General features: G+C 48.4%; 1 protein-coding gene across 5 annotated transcripts in view; it reads left to right on the top strand.

The window, feature by feature from the left end:
- Positions 1 to 9,119, top strand: part of PRR5L (proline rich 5 like) — a 169,620-nt gene extending 160,501 nt beyond the window's left edge. For all 5 annotated transcript variants that reach the window (XM_058446698.1, XM_058446694.1, XM_058446695.1 and 2 more), the window contains one exon: positions 8,573 to 9,119. In XM_058446698.1, the coding sequence (XP_058302681.1) occupies positions 8,573 to 8,967 (395 nt within the window). In that variant the 3' untranslated portion in view covers positions 8,968 to 9,119. The remainder of the gene's footprint in view (positions 1 to 8,572) is intronic.
- Positions 9,120 to 16,502: the final 7,383 nt, after the last annotated feature.

Raw genomic sequence — 16,502 nt, 5'->3', positions numbered from 1 at the left:
GAGGAAGGAGCGTTAGAGGAACTGAAAGGGCTTCAGCGTTGCAAGGAAGCTGATGGCAAGGGAAGCTACTGGACACAGACCTCGTCCTGGGCATGGTGCTGGGGGTGCTGGATGCTGGGCCATGGAGCAGACACTGCTGTTCCCAGGTTTACAGGGGAAGCAAGTGAGGATTAAGGTCACATGGAGCCACGATTCCAATGCCTCAAGCTGTGGATACTTTATCAGCTGCCCCACATGCTCTACCATCGCCCCCACCCCCACTGACCGCTGCCAACTTTGAGGAGGTGACTTTATTAAGGGACAGCCCAGGAGGTGTTCCTTAGCCCAAGAGGGATCCTAAGCCAGACATTTCACCCCATGTCTCTGGATACTAAGAAGCTAAAGTGGTCACAGCGGTGCCCATCCTGACCGGGGACACTGCTTTCCAGATAAAGAGAGGACTCTCAGGGCCTCCGTCTACCCCTTAGTAAAAGGTTTATTTTGCCTGTGGGAGGGGAGCATTGAGATCGCTGGCTGAAGTAAAAACTAAGGAGTCCGGCTGGGGGTGATAAACCCCTTTACGTATGGGAGGGCTTTGCCGCAGCTCACTTGGGCCAGAGGATAGGTAGGCGTGGTCGCAGGTAGGCGTGGTCGCAGGTAGGCGTGGTCGCAGGCAGTGGGCCGGGCTCCGGGGCCACCCATCCCCTCAGAAGCCGCCACTCACACTGGATGACTGACCAGGGTTTTGGCACGTAACTCATTCCATCCTCCAAGGTACTGTTGTGCTTTCAGTCTCCAGGTCACCCACAGGGTAGGTGACCAGAGCCAGAGAAGCGGTTTATTCCCGGGGCTCCGCACTGCACCCACGCGCCCGCATCTGTGTTTGACTGCACGAGGATTCTCGGGAGGTGTCCCTTCCTGCCAGCCCGGCCTCACCCCTGGGTATGCATGGGTCAGAGGCCCATGATGAGAGTGAGAGAATGTGCCCCCCTCTCCAAAGCAGCCACTTGTCTGCAACAGTGGGAGCTGGTGAGGGAGGAGGAAGAGGATAGTGAAACTTTTTTTAAAAGGCCGACTCCTCAGAGGCTGGCCTTTGCCGTGTCTTTCAAGTCCCTGAAGTCTCCCGGCTGTTTCCCTGATGTTTGCAGGGCCCTCCCGAGCACACGCTCAGCAGCACGCTCGACTTCTCCCACACAAAGGCCCTGGCCTCCCACAGGCCTCCGTCCATTGTGACTCCCTGGGGGAGGGCCCTTCTCTTTCAGGATACTGTAACTTCTCTGCGTGACAAGCCAGCATTCACGGCTTTCAGGTGCCAGCCTGGAGAGGGACGCCCACCACGGGCTTGGTGTGCTGGGGTCACGATGGCCGTATTATGGCGGTCGCTCCGGTGGGGCCTGGCCAGGGAGCCTGGGAGATCAAAAGCCTGAGAACCAAGTCCCCAACAAAGGGCCCGAGGACGGCCTTCTCCAGGCTTTGCTTCTCTCTGGGGGTCTGAAAGGAGGGGATGAATGCCAGTGAATGCCAGTGCTCAGCAGGGCTCCTGGTGAGTGAGGACGGAATAAAGCCTCCCCTTGGCCTCACCCCATGTGAAAGGGAAGAGGAGGAGGCAGAGGTGGCCTGGAGATGCCAGCTGAAATGGCAGGACCTGGCCCTCTTCCCGCTAAAAGGGCACCACTGCAAGGGAAGGGCTGGTTTGGAGCCCCAGGGGGTACCCACAGGGTAATCAGTCCCTTAGTGGGAGATTCCCTTCCCTGGGTGACAGGGCCCTGTCTTCCCGGGAGCAAAGAAGAAAAAGGTTGGGGAGGAGAACAAGATGCAAGAGTGTCGGTCGCTGTCTGCCAGCCCCGGGCCTGGCGTTCAGTTTTAAGGCCTCCCAAGGGGCCCAGCAGGCCTGACCTCCCAGTGGGGACACAGCTGACGCACTTGTCTGAGGCTTGGCTCTGAAGTCTGGCGGGAACTTAGCAAGGAAACGCTGTCTGCCTGGGGGACTCAACACAGCCTTGCGGTCCCTGTGGTCCCGGCTCTGCCCACACCCAATCTTGGGAATGAAAACATTCCACCCAGAAGTAGAAGGAAGAGCTGTGGCCTCTCCTGTGAGTCATCAGCAGGGGGAGAGAAGGCTGAGGCAGCTGTGGAGAGAGCAGGGCCTTGGAAACCACAAGAGCTGGGGCTCAGCTGTGTGGCCTGGAGCAACTTCTGAGCCACAGAGGGCTGAGCACAGAGGCCCTGTCCTTCCATTCAGAGCCAGCAGGAGGAAGAAGCTGCCCTGTCTCAGGGAAGGGCCGGGTAGAGCTGCCTGCTGTGTTATGGACGCCCAGCTAAAGGCGGCCTGGCGCCCGTGGAATCACTCCCCAAGGAGGTTGTGTGTACCTCTCCAATCCCTCCCCTGGATCCCAAACCACATCCGTGGCCTTGCCTTGCTGTATTGCCATGTCCTATTTCTCAGCCGCTCCTTTACACTGAGCTCGCTCGTTGAGAGCAGGGATTTTGCATCCCAGGACCTGGCACAGACCTCTCCTGTGAGTGAGTGGTTCAGTCTGTAAGTCAAGCCTAGAGAAGCACAGCCCATCTGAAATAGGCTTTCTTTGTGACTTCTCTTCCTTCTCCTTTCAATTTCCAGGGTGCTGTCGTCTGTATCTCTGACCTGACATTTGCCACACTGACCTGTTCTAACAGTTATTTGTGTGTGGGGGTCATGAGCTGGGCCTGTGCTCTCAGCTCTGGGTTTGAGTCCTGGTTTCATCACTATGACTGTAGTTATTCCACATCTCAACTTGAGGTTCTTCTGCAAAGTGGCTAGAAGCCATCAGTGGAGCGCCTCCTTTTTGGTGCAGTACTTAGCATATCATAGACGCTCAGCCAATAGCTGCTCCTAAGAACTCTTTCTCCTGACATGTGAACATACATGCATGGAGGTACACAAGTGTGCTGGGCTCAAGCCCCTGTTGGGGGCCCCACATCAGGTTTATGTTTCTTTTCTTCTCTGCAGCTAGTGCAGCATTTTGCATGTACAGGTAGTAGTGTTTGTTGAAGGTGGGGACAGGTGGTGTTGGGGTCTCCTCCTCCAGGGCAGCCCCCCTCACTCTGGCTCCAGCTCTTGGCCTGTGAGCAGCCAGAGTGGCTTCTCTTGTCCATTTGCTGCCTGGGCCCTCCAAGGATCATTGGAGACACCTTTCCCTGGCTCATCCCTGTGGGTTGGGACCTGCGGAAATCATCAGACGAATTCTCATTTCCTAAAAAGATGCTGCGTGTGTCTGCCAAGCAAGTTGATTTCCTGTTCTCTCGATTTACCCTCTGTCCTCTCTGGTCCCAGCCTTTCTTCCAAGTTTCAGCCATGTTATCAAATCTAACATTAATACTGTATCTTTCCAGATACCCCTTCCCCAAAGAGAGGAGTCTCCCATACTCTTATAAAACATTATCGAGGCCGGGCGCAGTGGCTCACGCTGTAATCCCAGCACTTTGGGAGGCCGAGGTGGGCGGATCACGAGGTCAGGAGTTCGAGACCATCCTGGCTAACACGGTGAAACCCCGTCTCTACTAAAAATACAAAAAATTAGCTGGGCGTGGTGGTGGGCGCCTGTAGTCCCAGCTACTCTGGAGGCTGAGGCGGGAGAATGGCATGAACCCAGCAGGCGGCGCTTGTAGTGAGCCAAGATCGCACCATTGCACCCCAGCCTGGGCGACAGGGCAAGACTCCGTCTCAAAAAAACAAAAAACAAAATAAAACATTGAAATCTCTAGCAACATTAGAAATAATGTCACTACTGTCTACCTCTTTGACCCTACCCTTTGCACAAACCCCTCCTGGCAGGTACGTACCCAGTCTCAGAGGCCCAGACATCTGCATGCAGCAAATGCTCTCCAGACAGGTCTCGTCCCGTCTCCTGCTAGACTAGTTGTAGGGTTCAGGTCCCAATATGGGTTTCCCAACAGCAATCTGAAGTGTGTACTTCTATCAGCAGTGAGAGAGAAATGAATTGTTCTGAAGGGCATTTTTTTTTTTAAGGACAGTTTTCCAATGGGATCCCTGCTGCTTTGAACTCTTCTGGTGCTTCTGTTTTATAGTTATTGATTTTGGAGATCATAAAAGTAATACAGGTTATTATAAGAATGCCGGAAAATTATAGAAATGTGGAACTTGGAGAGTGCGAGCATCCATGCTTCAGAAGGAACCGCTGCCAATGCCTGGCACATTCTTGGTTGCTCCTTGGCGTTTTGTCTCTTAACACCAAAGAGGGGCGCCAGTGTCAGCTTCTTGTCTAGCATCTGCTGGGGGGCAGTGTTTGCTATTACTTGACTTCAGTGGGTGGGCCGCTTCAAGTAACATGTCTTCTGAGGGCAGCAGCAGTCCCCTGAGACACAGCAGCGCGTAGTGGGGAAAGTTTGGGCACTGCCATCTAGAACCCAAGAGAAACGGGACTGAGCCTCAGTCTTCCTCATCTGTGCAGTGGGGATACCGAGAACAACTCTGTTTTGGAGGGAGATTGGGACTAAACAGCGAGATCATGGGTGGGGACACACTCTACACTCTAAATTCTATGTATTATCCTTTGATTTTGAAACATTGTTATTGTTACCACCAAATAGGCCCTTTGGGCTTCTGAGCCAGTAGACTCAAGATTTAGTCCAAAGGGTTAGAATTTCATTCTCTTCATTATTTATACACACACACAACAGTCCGATGACGGGAGCTGCTGTGAGCTTTGCAGACGGATGTGGGCAGGTCTTGCTGTGATCTCCTTCCGGGAGCATGGGCTCTGGAAGTGGCTGACACACATGTCTAGGGCCCTCCAGATCCACTGGAAGAGCAGAGAGTAAACTAAAGCAGCATGAGCCACGTGTCCCCATGGCCAGTCTGTGAACAGCATGGTTTGCTTTCCTCTTGGAAAGTGGGGTGTTCCCCCTCCTGTCTGAGTGTGGTGGAAATACTGATACCATCGGGCCCCGCTCCCTTTCTCCCCACAGCATTGTCCTGCCTGGCTGGCAGAGGGAACACCTTTCTCTTGGGTCCTCAGGGTGTCAGAGATAATGGGCACTGTGGAAGGCAGGGACAGGTGAAATGATGTGTGTGATTGGGAAGCTGGGGAGAGGTGTGCACTGGCAGAAAGGGAGGCTGAAAAGAAGGCCCAGAACAGAACCCACCCATCCCCTAGCCCTCTGAAGCTGTGTTTCTCCCATGGCCGTGCCTTCAAACTCACTCTTTCCCGGCCAGACCGGTTGCAGTGGCTGGACCATCCCATACTTCTGCCTCTCTCAGGTCCAGAGCCGCTCAGCTCGTGACATGATACCAGGCCTAGGTGGCAGAGGAGGCAGCACTGCCTCAAGAGGAGCATGGGTTGGGGGACTTCTCTGGGACCAAGGGACCCAGCCTTGTCATGGTGCTTACTCTATTCCAAACTCTGCAGGTTTCTGCCCTAGCGCAGCCCATGTGAAGGTGGGAGAGCAGAGGCCCTGGGAGCTGGGGTGTCGCTGTCAGATTTGCTTCCTCTCTTGGGACTCTACTCCCCAGGCTTCAGTTACCTGAGTGTTTTGGTTCTTCTCCTGCCTCTCTGACCCACCCTAGGGTTTCCTTCCTTCTGGAAAGGCAATGGGGCTCACCTGGTTTTTGGAGGCTGCCGTCTGTGCTCCAGTCCCAGCTTTGCCTCTTCTTTGCAATGTTGAACAAGTTATTTAACCTCTCTGTGCTTTAATTTCCCCATCTGTAAAGTGGCAGTGGTGATAACAGTACCCACCTCATTGGGTTGAGAGGATTTAATTATTCACAGATACAAGATGCTCAGATCAGCACCCAACATTCTTAAGTGCTATCCTGTGTGTTAGCTGTTAATACTTTAGCCCCTCTGAAAGTAGTGCTGTTAGCCCCTCTCATTTTGTCCACCCAGCATAGGTGTACACATTTGAATAATGTAGTCCTTTACCCCATCTTCATTTTCAGAGAGGTCACAGCTACTCAGAGGGCCCCAGACATTACTAAGTTCCAGAGGACTTTGATTTTCATATCCTAAAATGTTTTCTTCTTGTCGTAAAATGCCCACATATGGAATGAAAATTTTAAAGACGTATCAATAAAAAGATAATGAAATTTTAAAAATCACCGGGTAATACCTTTACCCAGAGATGGTAACTAGGTATTTTGATGTAGCCTTTCCCAAGGTGCATAGGTGTGGTGGGTGAATACAACACCCAGTATAACCCCAGTTTTGCTTAAAAAGGGACAAAATGCATATAATACTGTTGTTTATATCCTGCTTTTGTCACCAAATATTATCATTTCTCACTGTCCTTAAATATTATTTGAAAATGATCAGATTTCTGTCTTTAGATAAAAACTTCTTTTTCCAGCTCAAAACTGCATGTCTGTCGGCCGATGAGGTTGCCCCTTCAGCATCTCAGATGTGATGTGACCAGGACTTGGCGCTGGGTCTCAGGATCTGCCTCCTCTGCATCCTCCCCATCCGTCGCCCCTCCCCCAAGTCTGCCGTTCCCTTGTTCCGTCCCACAGCTCCTCCTCCCTGCCCCACTCCCACGATCTCTTAGTTGTGGGGTTCTGTAGTATCTCTGTAGTGTCTCTGTGGTGTCTCCAGCGGCCATCCTCCTCACCTTACTCTCATCACCACAACTCTACTTCCTTTCCTGATCACCTCTCACTTTGACACTGATGTTAGCATTACCTTTTGTCATATGCAATCCCTATTTATTATAGAATAGTAATTTCTATATATAATATATATAGAAACTATATATATTATATATAACTATAATATATATTATATATAGAAACTATATAATATATGTATAATATTATGGAATAATAATAATAGATAATTTCACATGCGATCCCTATTTATTATAGAATATAATACCTGAGCCTTCTCCCTGGCTTTCCTCGCTGCTGGCCTCGCTGGCTCCAGCCCATTCTGCCACACTTCTGCCCAAGGAAGCTTCCTGAGCACAGTCCATCCTGCCCTATGACCTTTGATGTTAACTGCGTCCCCGCAGCTCTGCTGTGACCTGGTACCACGGGTGCTTCCATCTGCCTGTCCGGGCACCTCTCCACTGTCTCCTGGAGTCTGTTCCAGCCAGGTTGTGACCTGATGGTACACCTGTCTCAGCAGCTTTCTCAGGCTGCTGCCATTGCTCAGAACTCTGTCTCCCCTTTCCCGCTTCTGGGAGTTCTGCCATCCTAAAGGTCCATCTCCAGTGTACATCCTCCAGGCAAGTTTCCTATCTCCAGATGGGCGTGCTTTTTCCGGCCCTTGAAGCCCCTCCACTTGGCTCATCCTTCCCTTAAGGTATTTCCCCTACCCTAGTTACCTGTGGGCCTTGGATGGGCAGCTAGAAGAGCAAGGGGCTGGAGAGAGACAGACCTTGTTTGAGTCCCAGCTTAAACTACCTTCTATCTCTATGTCCTTGGGTAAGCTATTCCCTCTCTAGACTCAGTTTTCTCATCTGGAAAGTGGAAACTGATACTATACCATGACTTAGGTTCAGTTTTGGGGAGGATTCAAAAGCTAAAATGTCTAGGTTTAGCACAGCTTCTGGAACGTGATGAGAATTCAAAAGCAGCAGTTTAGGCTGGACGTGGTGGCTCACACCTTTAATCCCAGCACTTTGGGAGGCTGAGGCGGGTGCATCACCTGAGGTCAGGAGTTCAGGACCACCCTGGCCAACATGGTGAAACCCCATCTCTAGTAAAAATACAAAAATTAGCTGTGCATGGTGGTGGGCGCCTGTAGTCCCAGCAACTCAGGAGGCTGAGGCAGGAGAATCACTTGAACCTGGGACGCGGAGGTTGCAGTGAGCTGAGATCATACCATTGCACTCCAGCCTGGGTAACAAGAGCAAAACTGTCTCAAAAAAAAACCACAAAAAGCAGCAGTTTTATAATTAGTATCCAGCCTTCCTGTGTCTGCCTCCTTGGGGTGATCCATGGAACCTAGCCTGTTCTTTGATGATGCTAAAGGCTGTTTGAGTCCAGAAGAATTGACTTGAACAGAACATAGTCTGAGACCCTTGACCTGGGAGGAGATGAGGGCCATTGATAGTCGTGGTTCTGTATGATTTGCAAGATAGTCCTGCTACCTTGGGTTTGACAACTGAGGTAACTCCCCAGTTATCTCTTCCTCTGGATTTCAGCTTATGACGGCTCTTTTATGTCACCTGTTGGCATTGGGAGAGGCCACTCCTGCAGGAAGCCAGGGTGCTTCTTCTGGAAGCTGGCCATCCCATGCCCAGGTCCTCAGAGGACATTGATTGAAAGGGAATTTAGGGCAAATCCAATGAAGCTTGGGCAGCAGCTGAGAAACATACCAGATTCCCTTGACTCTTATCTGTCAAGGAAAGTCTGTTGGTGACCACCTAATATGTGGGGTAGTGTTGATTACAGGCAGGATCTGGCATAAACAGGTAAAGTTGCAAGAGAAACATTTAGGTATCACCAGATTCCTCCCTTGCATTGTAGCAGGGCTGCACCTAAGAGCTGCTCCTAAAGGTTGAGCGACCACCTTGTTCTTTTCCCCGTTGGATTAGGAGCTTTTGAGCACCAATACCCCCTCCCCAATAACAGTCTTTGCTGATTTTTCTCTTGCAGCCAGGCGGCACTCCAGGGTCCGGCCCAAGGTGACTGTCCTGAACTATGCCTCCCCAATAACCACAGTCAGCCGGCCACTGAATGAGATGGTCTTGACCCCACTGACAGAACAGGAGGGGGAAGCCTACCTGGAGAAGTGTGGCAGTGTGCGGCGGCACACGGTGGCCAATGCCCACTCGGACATCCAGCTGCTGGCCATGGCCACCATGATGCACTCGGGCCTGGGAGAGGAGGCCGGCAGTGAGGACAAGTGCCTGCTCCTGCCACCCAGCTTCCCCCCACCCCACCGGCAGTGCTCCAGTGAGCCCAACATCACCGACAGCCCTGATGGACTGGAGGAGGGGGCCAGGGGCAGCCAGGAGGGCTCGGAGCTGAACTGTGCTTCCCTCAGCTGAGTCGCCACCCCCAGGCCTTTCCACCTCCTGTTCTGCAACCAGCATGAGGACCCCTCCATCTCTGTGGACTACCGAGGGGGGCTCTTGCTCTTGCGATGCTGCCTTATTTCTTTTAGGGCACTGTCCTGGTCAAAACCGTTGTTGTAAACCTCTTTATTTTGGTGACTGTGACCACTTCTTTGTAGCCACCAATTGTAGTGACCAATTGCCTAATGGTCACTTTCTGACTCCAGCCTTGCCAGCCTGACTCAGATCCTCATCTCTGGGCCTTCCCCCCTCCGATGTTGGACTGCCTGATGCTCCCAATGACATATCCAATGCCCCTGGCATTTCTGGAGCAGGAGGTTGTCAGGACCACACACACAACCACCAAGGATGTGTTGGCCTTTGGAGTTCCCCTTTAGGTTCCTTGTGATGTGGAGATTTATGGGTGAAAAATTAGTGGAGAGAGAACTCCTCTCCCCCATTTTGTGTAGAGTGAAAATAGTCTGCAGCCCCTACTCAGCAGGGCTCTGGGAATGTGCCTTCCTTATTTTAGTTTCAGAATTGCTGGGAAAGTTACCCCACTGGTGGGTGAGGATCTATCCTCACCTACATCCAGATCCTATGTGCTGGTTGCACAGAGGCCTTTGGCTTTTGACCCAGGAGGGCTGAGAGGCTGGAGCTGCCCTGTCTTTCATTGAGCCTCAGCATTTCCCTCTCAGGCTTCCTCTCAAGCTTAAGGAACTCACCCCCAGGTAAGAAGCTGGTGCCTCTTGTCTCTCTCATTTCAGAAACCGACTTTTCTCATCATGCTTTCCTATGGTGGGTGTGAGGGGCCAACTGATACCAACCAACTGGCCTGTACCTGGATTTGACTTGAATTTTTAAAACGTGTATCGTTTCAAAAAAAATGTTTGCAAATTTTGCACATAGGATCTTGCACTGTTCATTTCCAATGGAGTGAGTCTTCACACTAAAAACACAAGCAGAGCTCCTGGGAAAAGAGACTGGAAGTGGTTCAGGATAAAGAGATCCATGGTGGGCAGGGCTCTTAGGTCACAGAGCTCTAGAAGCAGCTGGACTTGAATCCACAATGGCTTGCGTAAATTTGTAAATTTCATGGTTTCTAGGAAAAGCTGCATTGGGGTAGGGAGACCCGGTTTGCCTCATAGGCAGAGGATTCTCCAGGAAGTATGGAAAATGAATGTTTCCATGCTTTACAGTGTGGGGAGAGAGGGGAGATGTGAGCAGGACCTTTTGGAAGGATGTTTATTCCCTGTGGTTAAAGAAATGCCGAGAATTTCTAGCATGTGAAGCACATGGGGGCAACAGGCCTTGGCACGGTGCTGCATCCTTCTACTGCTCCCTCCAGGTCTGGGGGCTTTTATCCACCTTGAATCCCTATCCTCCTCTTTGCAGTTGTCGGTCTCACTGATAATAGCTCCAGAAACAAAGACAAGGCTCCCCCTCTGACCCTTCCTGTTGGTGTTTATGAAATCTCAAAGAGATGAGCCACCTTGGCTTCCAATATGGCAAGAGGGTGCTGAGAGAAGGTGAAGATCAGTCTAAGCTGCCATGGTGATGAGACCTTCTCATTTAACTCATGATGGCATTTCCCTTCTGGGTGAAGATCTGAAATATGATTAGAATTGTGCTCTTGATGGCTGGGAATTCAGAAATTTTATTTTAAGAGTTATTTCATTTTCATCCTAAGAGCGATGGGAGAGAGATGTCCAAAAGTGATCTGCTGAGAATTTCAAACAAAAAAATAATCTCTATGTATGTGTTGGATAAAGTCTACAGATTGACTAACATGCATTAGCAAATGGAGCATCAGTAGGTAGCAACATGATGATTTATGTAACTGATAGCTTCTGTCCTTATTAGTACACTTAACATTTGAGACTAGTATTTATTGATCCAGGCAAAGTAATTAATCATGCTTGGGCTTACTTTTTCAGTTTGTAAGGTTAATCATATGTGCATGCGTGCATGTGTATATAAATGCCTTTTCCATGTCTTAAATGTCCCTGATGAGGAGAGCAGTCACCAATTAAATATATAGGCTCTTAAAATGAGAATGGGAGTGTCAGTATAGACCCAGTGTACTTAATTGCTGATGACTGTTAGCCAGTTTACAACTTTACCATCGATGTACACATTTGGTATTTGTGCAGTAAATAGACTGTACTTATAAAAATTTTATTGATGTTTATGGTCATGTTAGCTATCAGAGAGCTGTTGGAAGAGTGACAGCTGGGGTGTTCTTAACCACTTTTTGTCTCCTAGATTCATTTTCATTATTTATGCTAGGATTTTCTTATGGTTGACATTTGATGACAGGAAGCAATCATGACTCTTCGAGTGAGCTCACAGAAACCTTTCATGTTGTCTGTTTCCAAAACGGATTCAATAAACAACATTTTGTCCATGTTACCCTATTCTCATGCTGGGTGCCCCAAGGGTGTCTTGATCGAATTTGCAAGTATAGCAGTCAAATTAGATCTTTTTTTTTTTTTTCCCAAATTAGATCTTGATGCATCCTTCCCTCAAACTCCCTGCCCCTACTTCTGCCTCCTCTTTTCTTGTTGCCTCTACTCCACAGTCAGACAGCAGCCTTAGCTCAGCCAGTCTTCCCTGGGTTTTGTTTGCAATCCTGGACTGGATTGGCAACTCATTTCCTGGAGAAACAGATTGTGGAGCTAGAAAATACTGAAAAAAAGTCTGAGAAGCCAACACTTTTTCTAAAACCAGCTTGGCCTGTCTTCCCAGAGTTACTTGACCTAGAGGGAACAGTTACCATATGTACTCATGGATGATCTCATATATTCCCCTCTGATTCTGTTTGGCAGAGGAAATTTATAATGTTTTACTCTGCATAAATACTTCTAGGAGGCCTATAGCAGCAACAGTCTGAGACCTCTAAAGACTTAATAAGAGCCTTTGAAGAGGTATGACTGGTTAGTAATCCTGTAGGATGTAAAAGGAGACTGTGTATGTTTGGTTGAGCCTTTGCAGGTCATAACTATGGTAAATAACCACTGAGCATTCTGCCTCAATAGGTTTCATGTCATTAGTGTGCCCATGACATAGCAGTGCACCATCATATTCATTCATCCACCCATCTACCCATCAAACATTTGTGGAGCTTCCATTGTGTGTAGGCACTTTTCTTGGTACTAGGGATACGGTGATGGACAAATAACCAAGGTGCCTGCTCTCATGGAGCTTACACTGCAGGGAGGAAGGGTGGAAATCAGGTCAACACAAGCATCACAACTACCAAACAACACTGGATGAAATGGCAAAGTGCCAGTGACTGGAGAGTGAAGAAAGGATGACTGTGGGTAGAATGGCCAAAGGAGGTCTCTCTCCAAGTCAACTGATCCAAGAGCTGAGTGACAAGGAGCCAGCCTTACAATCTGCTTTGTTTCCGATCACTGCCATAACTATAACAGACTCAGCAGCTCAAAACAACACATTTATTATTACAGTTCATCGGTTGGAAGTCTGACGGGTCTCAGCTGAAATCAAGGTGGTGTCAGGGCTGCATTCCTTTCTGGAAGCTTTCAGGGATAATCTGTTTCCTTACCTCTGCCAGCTTTTAGAGGCTGCCCATATTCCTTGGCTTGTGGCTTTCTTCCTCCGTCTTCAAAGCCAGCAGTGAATGGTGGGTTGAGTCCCCTTCACATGGCATCACTCCAAACTACATTCAGCCTCCCTAGGACTCTTGTTGATTACATGGAGCCCATCCAGATAATCCAGGATTATCTCCCAACTCAAGGTCTTTAATCACATCTGCAAAGTCCCTTTTGCCTTGTAGGATACATCGCAGGTACTGTGGATTAGGATGTGGACATCCTTGATGGGGGAGGTCTTTATTCTACCCCACAGAATAATGATTACCACATAATCCTTAGTTTTTGCTTTTTCTACTGATTACTCTTTGTGGGTAGCAAGCTCCTGAAAGAACAGCTTAGCTACTGAGGAAACTCCTTGTCCTCCAGCCCAGTGGAATCTGATGGGAAAAGAGAAGGAAAGCAAGATGGACAAAAAGTGTCCACCCCAGGGGCTCACCCTGCCTTCACGCTAAGGAGCAGTGGTAAGTTGGCTGAAGCTCTTCTGAAAGTCCTTAAATGTCCTTGAGCCCCTCAGCTGGCCAGAGATGCACTGGTGTCCTCTCTGGCATGCTTCTTATTGTCTCCATCCCTCCTCAGCTGGACTGAAGATTTCTGTGGGTACTGCTCTGCTGCCTCCTCTGCTGAAATCTCTCTCCCAGCAGGAGAAAGGCCAGCCATGGGATGTACTGGGGAGCCTGGGAAGATGAAACTGCAGCATACAAGTGCTGGTCTCAGTGTCCAAGGGAGACTGGGTGACATGGCCTGGGGACCTTATGGCCTGACCTCCACCCACCATGGCCCAGACTCCCACAGAGACCACGATTCTGTAGTCCCAGGCTCCAATCTCTAATTGCCTCATTGCCTTCTGTCAGGCCCTCACCATCCCCAGTCTGGACTTATACAACTTGGTACTTCCTGTATTTGTGTACAGACTCCATCTCTCCCTTATGGACATTCCCATTTGATCTAAGATGCAAGCCCTGCTTAAAACTTTTCCTTGGCTTTCAATATAATCCATACGCCTGAACTTGACTTCAAGGTCTTTCACAAGCTGGCCCCACCTACCTTCCCAGCCTCATTGGCTGCTCTTTGACTCCCTTGAGTTGGAGACCAACAGCTTCACCAGGACTGTTCATTGTCCCAGGAAGCTGCCTTCCATCTCCACACCTCCTGCCATGCTCCCACTGTTCCCTCTCCCTGGGGGCCCTCCCCACCACTTCTCCGGATAGAAGCAGGCACTTCAACCTCTATACATTCTCAGGGACTTAATCCAGGAAGGCAAGAATGTGTAGGATTTATATTTGCAGGCTTAGGGCCTCACAATACAGAGAAGTTTCTAAGTCATGTGCATTGAATACATGAATGGGATGGTGTAATTCTGATCTCCACCCCGCCCCTCCCAGGTATGCGCAGAAAGGACACTACCTCTCTCCTTTTTCTCTAGGTAGGGATCTTCCTCATGCAGCTCTCTCCAAGCATGTTCCAACTGAGGCTGTGTGGCCAGGTGACCCAGTGAACACAGGTGGGAGTCTGAGCCCTTCTTGCAACTCATCGTCTTTGCTCCAGCCAATGTCTGCCACTTCCCTGCAGAGAGTTAACCCTGTTCACGGGGCTGATGTTTTGCTCCAGAGCCAGCTCATTTTCTTGGCCTGCCCTCTTTCTGTCTGTGGTAAGAGACTGCTTTGGGACCTGGCAGTCCTGAGGACAGTGAGAGCACCTGTTGTTTGCCATAGGGCCATCTCTTTGAAGAAGCTCTCCTGCCAAGAAGAGGGAGTGTCCCAGACCAGTGAGCTCAGGTGAGAGCCTCCTTGCCCCAACCCTCTCTGCATTCAGGAATCTAGCTTGAGGGCCGAGTACTATGCTGTTCCTCACAACCTCGCAAGGCAGGTATCACCCCCATTTTGCAGATGAGCAAACTGAGCCTTAAGTCTTTTAAGCAATGGAGCTGGGACTTGACCTCAGGTTCGCCACAAGTCCAGTGGTCATCCCTTTCTATTCTAGGAGGTACCCCAGCCTGATAGAAAATGAAGAACAGCTAAGCCAGGCGCATAATCTCCTCAGCTTGCTACAAGGTAAGAGATGTTCCAGCGTTTCTAGAAAAGCTGAGGAACAAAGCTGCATCTCTTGCTTTTCTGCAATGATTTCTGGAAAACCTCATGGCGTAGGGACTCTGGTATCCTGGCCAGTAAATTTCTTATGTAGAAAAGATTTTGGGGCTTTTAAAAAAAACTTATGTTAAAATTTGTCTTTAAAAAAGTAATAATTTAGTAAGTTTAATTTAATAAATATAATTTTGTCTTTAAAATCTATTCCATTTCAGATGCAAAGTTTAAACTTTTTTATGCTTTTAAATTCAGCTTACAAATATTATTCTATTTTATAAGTCTAGCAGATCTTGGCAATAACTTTGGAGGAGTGTTTGAATAATGCTTGCTCTTATTTACAAGCATAGCTCAGCACTTCAAACATTTTAAAACAGATTTAGAAATTTAATATATTTATTTTTTAAGTACTTTGGTTTTTCTGACCACAAGCAAAATCATCCCAAATTTTAAACTCTTATAGAAGCTAATAAATTTAACTTAAAAGATAAATCTAAGTGCTCTTAAATGTTTTTATACTCTACTTAAACTTAGATGTCACCATTAAAAAAATCTCAAGTCTAAATTAATTCTCAATTATACATTTTAAAGTGGAGTTGTAAAACTGTCAGTCTAATGGGCTTTATTCGCTTAAACATCACATTCTGAAACACCAAATAGGCACATATTCCTTCCTAATATAAAATATTAATGCTATGGTTTTGTTTCTTTTAAATACTTCTACCCTTAAATCTAAACCTTCCTGAAGTGTTGGAGAGATATTGTCTCTCAGTTTCGAGCCTTTTCCTTTTTTTATGATGCTGTGGCTGGGATTCTGCAGACCACATTGCTGCTTTTGTCAGCTGGGTCCCTGGTAGGTTCTGCCAATGGAGGGCTCTAGAGGGAGCCTGGGGGACTGGTGGAGGGAGAGGAGTTGGGCTCATCCTGTCTTTGTCCACATCACCTGGCACAGACAGCTGGGTCCAGCAGCAGTGTTGAGTTACTGTTTGCAGTTTATCCACATTCCCAGAACCAGCCTCAACATCTCCTCTTAGAGATATAAGCGCTGTCCAGCCTGGGGCCCCTCCTCAGAATTCTGAAGCCCTCTGGGGCCCCTCCTCTAACTTTTTAAATTTCAATGACCCCTAACACTTCTTTTTGTTTCCCCAGTTCTAAGGGTGGTAGTTGCTTCCTGTAGTTACCACCTCTGTGATTCCTCTGGGTCCCCTCTTTGCCATTTTATTTGTCCAATTTTTGATTAATAATTCTTTATATTAAATTCTCTCTGTTAATCGATGTGGCCTTTGTTCTCTGACTAGGCACTGACTGATGAACCAGGGTTGAAAAAATATCCACTAAAGAAGATAATAACCATTCCAGGTAACCAAGGCAAATCACTACCAGAAATTTCCTTTGGGTGTGAGACCCAGAGCTGCAGACATTGAGTGGCTTCTTCTCCTCCCACCTAAGAAAACTATATCCCTTCCAGTAATTTTGGTGGTTGCTTCTCAGCATTCTTGAGTTTATAGGTGGAGCATGACTGATTCTTGTCTGAGTCCCCAAGAGACACTGGGTCCTATTTGTGGTTGCTTAGTCAATGACTTCATAGCTTCAAAGAAGTGACCTCAGAGCCCTTGTTCCTGTATCGTACAATTGCCTAGTTCTTCAGTTACCTTCAGCAGTATGCATTTCTCACTAAGTTGCTCATTAGATTGGCTTTTCATTTCCTTAGTGATTCTAGCCTAGGTCTAATGACTTTTGAGAGAAATCCTAGGCCATGTAAATACCTTGAACCAAATAGACTTCTGAATTCTTTTATATTCTCAAGACTGCATAACTCTTAACAAGTGCT

Source organism: Hylobates moloch, unplaced genomic scaffold (genome assembly GCF_009828535.3).
Source record: "Hylobates moloch isolate HMO894 unplaced genomic scaffold, HMol_V3 SCAFFOLD_11, whole genome shotgun sequence".
Taxonomy (NCBI): domain Eukaryota; kingdom Metazoa; phylum Chordata; class Mammalia; order Primates; family Hylobatidae; genus Hylobates; species Hylobates moloch.
Note: the sequence above shows the minus strand (reverse complement) of the source record. Positions and strands in the feature narration are given on the sequence as shown.